We start from the raw sequence: 7,038 nt of genomic DNA on the forward strand, positions 1-7,038 counted from the left end.
AAGAATTCATGGCATTAACAGTTCAGATAAGCCAATGTATATAAAGCAGGTGACTCATCTGGTGGCTGTTTGAGGGCCATTTTAGCACCTAGTCTGCTTGCTTCCATCTCTGAGCAAGGGATGGAAGTCACTCACTACTTTTTCCCTAGGGATCGTCTTCGTACCACTACCAACGTCTTGGGAGACTCCATTGGAGCAGGAATTGTTGAACATTTATCACGGCATGAGCTGAAGAACAGGGATGCTGAGATGGGTAATTCCGTGATAGAGGAGAACGAAATGAAGAAACCATACCAACTGATCTCGCAAGAAAATGAGAATGAGAAACCAATAGATAGTGAAACCAAGATGTAGGCTAGAGAAAGCGTGAGTTCAACACTACAGGTGTGGGAAAACACACACTTTTTCCAGCGATTTATATCTTGAATTCACCAACTTCATCTATTCCTTGATTTCTCCCTTTAAACTCGCACTGGAAAGAATTAATGAAAATATACTCCAAACTAGCAGCGATCATGGTATATGTTGGCTTCCCACTTAAAAAAAAATTAACAGGCAACAACACTGGTCCTGCTAGACATATGCTAACTGGGGATAAAAAAAGAGATTGTGTATATGTTACTCAGTCCTGTGAATCTTTTTTTTTCTTTTTTTTTTTTTTTTTTTGTATGAACTGGAAAGTAAAAACAGATAACAGAGCCTGAAAATGGTTTTATTTTTTTAAATACCTGTTGCAAAATTCCTAACATCTATAAACACACAATCAACACTCCTAACTTGATAACTGCATCCAGCTAAGTAAATTAACAGGACTTTTGCTATTTTATCTGATTTTTTTTTTTCTCTAGTGTTATATTGTTCAAATAGTAGCAGGAAAATAAAAAGCAGGAGATTATTTGAGGGGATAAAAAGGGGGAAGATATATAAATAAAGAAAAGAAAATACCCCCAAATCAGCACTTTTACCAGCTGAGATGAAATATTTCTGAGAAAGTTATTTTATTTAGACAGTTTTTTGAATTAGATTCAGCTGATCTTTATAAAAATTTAGCCTAGTTGGCTCCCACTGACTCACAAGCATTTACATATGCATGCATGTACTTCCAATCTGGATTTGCTCCCTAAATTTCAACATCACAACCCAGTTAAACAATCTCTGTGTGTGTTTGTAGGAGCAAGGCCCTGGTCTGGGACAGAAAATATGTCTTCATCTCTGGATGAAAAAATTTGCACGCTCTGGATGCACTAATGAGCTACTTAATAAGCAATTATAAGAAGGCAATGCCAGCCTTCTACAGAAGGTGCAGAGGGTGAGATGTTCAGCTCCTAAATGGGCTGCATTATGAATCTGAATCCCTGAGACCAGTAGAGGTTTTCTGACTGGAAACATCCCAAATTCTTGATCCACTAATAAATTATAGAGGTATGAACTGGATTTACATTTTGGCATCTGGTGGAGGCTCCCTGTCTTAATGTGAATTTTTTAATTCCTAGAGAGTTTACCAGCAGCACCTGAAAAAGAAGATAAAAGCCCTTAGAAAATAAAATTGATGGATACTTTTGTATTTTTATTAGGAAAATATATGCAAATTGAAAAATAATAAATACGATAATATATGTTGAAATTTTAATTAGAAAGGATTTTTAAAATGAAATATTGTAGGTAATTTTCAGGGAATAGATAAGGAAAAAATGAAAAAAAAAAATAAGAAAACAATGCACTTGTAATATAGTGGCTTTTTTGCTCAAGATTATTCCCTGAAAAGTCCTTTTCTAGAAATATAAATTATGTACTTTACCCTTTTTGCCTTGCATTATTAGAGAGTTTAAACCAGAAAGTTTTATAATGCAGATGCAGTTGGGAGCAAGAAAAACAATTAATGGACAAGCACAATAATTTTCAATTATCTATTTTATGGAAGTATTCAGCTTTCTTCTTTATTTGTCTCCTTGCTAAAATAATTCTGATGACAGAAATGAAGGATCCCCTTGCATTGTCCCAGCTGCCATTCAAAAACATTCAATAGGTTGCATTTGTCTTTTAAAGTCCATCAATAAGATGTACAAGTAACTGTAATGAAAATGTTAGCATGCGGGTCAAAGGCAAACCTTTTCCCAGGCAAGATTGGTTTTTGGGACTGAAAATTCCTGTCAATCTTCTCCAGTTGAGTAATTCAGAAAATATGAGCAAGAACTCTCAACCGAATGAAGTGAGCAGGGTTTAATATAGGTTACTGAGCATCAAACCAAGAAATGTTTAAATGAATCTCTAAATGAATGACTGAAAGAAAACATGGGTTGTTTTTTTTCCATTTCTGGTTTTGTTTTGGTTTTTGTTTTTTTCTTTTTTTTTTTGCTAACAGAATGCAAATCTAGGATACAGACAGGCATTTTCTGATAAATAATTAGAGATATTTTTATATAGATACTGTATTCAGAATGTGTGTATAAACATTAACTGTAGAATTTATGGCATAACATTTTAAATTTTTGTTAAGATTTTGTTTGGAAATACATTGCAAAGACAATGTAAAAGGCTGTCTTTCTATGACATCAGCTGAGAAAAATGAAATGTGTCACAAAGAATGTGATCTTTTCTATACTAACGTTGTTTCTTGTGGAAATCAGGCATTATAGAAAGATTCCCTTCCCCATCCCTCACTGGTTCTGCATTGGTATGCACCCAGAGTGGATTGAGAAACATTACTTTGTAGATGTATTTTCAATAAAAATAGTTTTACATTACTGCTCTTATTGTGATTTAGATTTCTTTCAAAGGCTCTGTAATACAAGCTTTGCACAAACTCAGAGATGAGGAACTCATAGCATGGGGTTTCAGGAATTACAGGCCATTTTGTACAGCAGGGCTTTGAACAGGGCTTCCTCACTACAAATACTTAGTTTCATGATCAAAAATAAAGAAGTAAAGGGTGGGAGGCAGAAACATTAAGAATAAAAGGAACCAGTGTTTACACCACCAATGTTCATTCAAATTCAAGTTTATAAATACATATTAACATCTGCAAAATCTAAAAAACCCCAGAAAACAAATAAAAACCCACAAAGCCAACAATAACAACAACAACAAAAAGTGTAATTAGATAATCCAAGCCCCAAATTCAGCTTTGTAACATTACAACCTTCTTGGACTATCCACTGTTATACCCATGAAAGCGATTTATGATGCTGGGTTCATTTGGCAAAATCTTCAGCTAGCAGTTATTATCTAATGGAAATGAATATCTCATAAGAGGCACTGAAAAGATATAAAAGATACAAGCTGAATCACTTCATCTGGGAAGTTGTGTTGTTTGGAGCAAATGGAGACAGCAGGGGGAAGTCCTGCCTTCCTGAACACACAGCAGCAAAACACCAAACAATGACCTCTACGAATATGTGGTGTTTTAAGTGTAAACAAGTTTTGGGGAAAAAAATTGGAGACTAAAAAGGTTCAGAGAAGGCATGGTGTTACAAGGCACATGAACATAACTTTTAACCTTTTTATTTCTAGTTACATGCGTTTTCATTCACCCAATCCAGGCAGGCATCTTTGCTTCTCTGGAACTACTGTCATGATGGAAAGAGTGTAAAGAAAGAGGGCTAGAGTACCACAAAATCAGTTAGGTTGGAAAATACTTCCAAGATCATTGACTCCAGCCTTTGACTGATCAATATTTTGTCAATTAGACCATGGTACTGAGTGCCATGTCCATCCTTTTCCTGAACACCTCCAAGGGATGATGACTCCAACATCTCCCTGGGCAGCCTGTTCCCATACCTGACAATCCTTTCTGGAAGAAATAAATATTTCCTGATGCCCAACCTGAAGCCATTTCCTCTCATCTTGTCAATCGTCACTTGGGAGGAGAGATGGAAGCCCTGTCTGGCTACGCTCACCTTTCAGGGACTTGCAGAGGGTGATAAGATTCCCCTTGAGCTTCCTCTTTGAACAAACACCCCCAGCTCCCTCAGACACTTTTCACATGACTTGCGCTCCAGACCCTTCCCCAGCTCCACTGCCCTTCTCTGGACAAGTTCCAGCATCTCACTTGGAGATGTTAGTGGCATAGTGGCCTTGCTTACTCTTCCGTGCCCTCATGCAGAAGTGAGATCTCTGGTATTCCATAATTTTTCAGAAGTATTTTCATTTAGAAGCTGCAGAACAGAACAGCATTGCCATTCTCAGGCAAGAATTCATGTCTTTGTAACGGTGTGTGGCCATAAAAAGAAAAGTGATTATGCATGTGGAAAATGAACTACTGGCACAGGAGAGTATTTCTTCTGAAGGACTGAATTTGCACAAGTGACATTTGTGTTCCAATGCAGGCACAACAGACCAGAAATTTAAGGCTTTTTTTTTTTTCAGCTAACTCTTGTTTGTTTTAATAAAGTTACAACAGAAATGGTACTGTAGCAAGATACACAAGAGTGTATCTTGCTTCTCATGTGATCAGCAGTGTCCTAGCTGTGACAGCAGTGCATGATCAACGTGGTTCTGGTGTGATCAGCCATTTCCCAGAAGAAGAAAAAATTCTGAGAAGAACTGAGAGACAACTACCAGAGGACACCAGCCTGGATCTCCCTCTTTCTAAAGGGATCAGCTTATCCTGGAAGCATGGATAAGGTGGAAGCAGATTTCTACATGTCCATGCAAAACTGAAAACTCAGACTTGGAGCATCAGTGAGGCAACAAGATTTCTACAGATAACAGAGAGCAATAGTCAGGCGATACAATCCTTCACAATGAGCCCTTTCCTTTTCCCCTTCCACCACCCAGCTCCTCAGATGTCTCTGAGACACACAAACATATCTAAAATTCAAAAATTTTAAGACAGGAGTACCCCCATCTCTAACAAAAGTTTCTCTTGAACATGCCTCATTACACAACTAGGTCTGCACAAATAATTGATTTTTCACTTCAGTGATTGAACTGAAAAATTGGGGAGAATAATTCTTCCAGGGAATCATTGAAACAATTTTTTGTTGCCTAAAAAAAAATCCTATCTCACTTTTAGAGTCCCTTTTCTGTATTTTAAATTAAAACAAACTCAGCTGTAAAATGAACTGAACTTGGAAATAAAATGTTGAATTATTTTGTTAGGAAAATGCCAAAATAAAATGTTTCAACTTTTCTATAATATCTCCTCACTTTAAAGCCAATTGTTTTTACAGAAGTTGGCACAGCTTCACAAGTACTTGCCGCAAAAAGTGCATTTTTCAGCAGTATATCTTTATACTCATGCTTTTTCTTTGTTCTTTACAACTTCCTTTCTCCAGACATTGCACATTCTTCTGGTTTTCCCAATTACTTAGAGTTTATTCTTCATTGTACTATTAGCTTTTTTTAGAGCTTTGATACTTAATTAAAATGATAAAAAATGAACTCTCTTCTCATATTTGTCCAGTATTGTTACTGTTACTCTGGCTCCTAAACTTGTGTTCATTTTCCACATAATTTCTTTTTCAAAATCTGAATCAGTTTCCCGTTTTCTACAGTACCATATTCCTCTTTCCATCTGTCCCACTTGCTCTCTTGGCTTTACTCCTCATTTTCATAGTTTCTCCATCAAGAGGTCTCCTACAACAGGTCTTCACATACCCAGATTTGGGTCTCAGGAGTATTCTAAGCTTTCAGCATGACACAGCCTTTCTGAGTTTTGGTTCCTGACCAATGAAATATGGAAACAGCATTGCCCTGCCACCAGGATTTCCAGAGGAATTAAGATTGTGGAGAGCCTGTACAACAAGGATCACATACACACCTGGCCATATATATCAGGGGCCATCCAGACCCTGAAGATTTGTGTAGTACCTTTATACTTCTATCTCCTGTGCTTTAGTTACTTGGGTGAATGTAAGAATTTACTCTACCGTCTCCTCAAAACAGAAATTAGAATTAGTTCTTCATAATTATACCTAAAAACAGGCCAAATCATGTAGTGCTCCCTGGGTCCTTCCACTGGCTAAAACACCATGAGTAGCAAAGAGAGGAGGATCAAATAATGATCTGAGTTGGATTTCAAGCCCTACTTTGTAAATGCATGCAGAATAATGTTAGTACTGATGGCAGAGGGTGACTGTCACTCTTTCTGAGCAGGTGCCACACAAACCTCCCTTCACAGGTCCTTGCTCATAGCCTGCAGTTCCTCTCCTATTCCAGCCCTGCTCCTCTCCCAGGCAGCAGCCCCTGGCCATGCCAAATTGCCCGGCGGTTTTGTGGTAGGCACAAATGGGGACTGGGATGAGACCACCCAACTTGCTTTCATTTGCAGACTCAGCCAGGATGTAAGCCCGAGTCTCCAGAAGAAAAAGCCGACAGTACTAACCCACTGTGCCACTTAGCCTGCACAGTGCAAAGGAGCTATTCAGCGGCTGCCAGCACTTCATTTTGAGATGTACTGTGGCTCTGTAACAATCAGCCGCCCAAAACCTGCAGTTTCCCAGCAATGACAGCCAAATTTTTTGTCTCATTGGATTATGCTGCCATCGTGTGGCAAGTGTTTCTTACAAGGCATATTTTGCATCCAAGTAAAAAGATGAACACTTGAGCACAGCACTTAATGTATCAAGGGCCGCATTTAACATTAGTTCAGCTGCAGAATGATGTTGTTGTTGTTATTATTCCTATTATTGTTATGCTTACTCATATAAAGGATATATTCATCTTGTCCTCTGTTTGACACAGCCTCTAAGAGGTTTAGTGTAACACTGTCATTCTTATATTGATTCTTTGGTTTTTATGTTCATTGTCTCTGCTTTCTTTGAGTGTCTCTCAGGCAAGATGAAAGTGTCTTGGGGAAAATGTGTGCCAAAGTTCCCAAAACATTCCCTTATGTGTGTGGACTATTCTGCTAGCACTCATTGCTAACACAGCAGATTTCACACAGTACTAATCTGCCTTCCAGTCTCGGTTGTTTCTCTTTGAAGGGCTCTCTGTTGTAATCTGATTTTCCCCAAGGTTTTATGAAAATGGTAGATTTGCACTCTTGGAATCTGTACCTGCCAAATCACATCCCTGTTGAAGTGTGTAGAGTGTACT

The 7,038-nt window shown here is 38.0% G+C and overlaps 1 protein-coding gene across 1 annotated transcript in view; it reads left to right on the top strand.

Moving 5' to 3' along the window:
- SLC1A3 (solute carrier family 1 member 3) overlaps nucleotides 1-2,744 on the top strand; it is a 63,910-nt gene extending 61,166 nt beyond the window's left edge. Inside the window, exon 10 of the mRNA XM_064405475.1 lies at nucleotides 150-2,744. Within this exon, the coding sequence (XP_064261545.1) occupies nucleotides 150-354 (205 nt within the window). The 3' untranslated portion in view covers nucleotides 355-2,744. The remainder of the gene's footprint in view (nucleotides 1-149) is intronic.
- Nucleotides 2,745-7,038: the final 4,294 nt, after the last annotated feature.

The sequence above is a fragment of the Passer domesticus genome, chromosome Z (assembly GCF_036417665.1).
Source record: "Passer domesticus isolate bPasDom1 chromosome Z, bPasDom1.hap1, whole genome shotgun sequence".
Lineage (NCBI taxonomy): Eukaryota > Metazoa > Chordata > Aves > Passeriformes > Passeridae > Passer > Passer domesticus.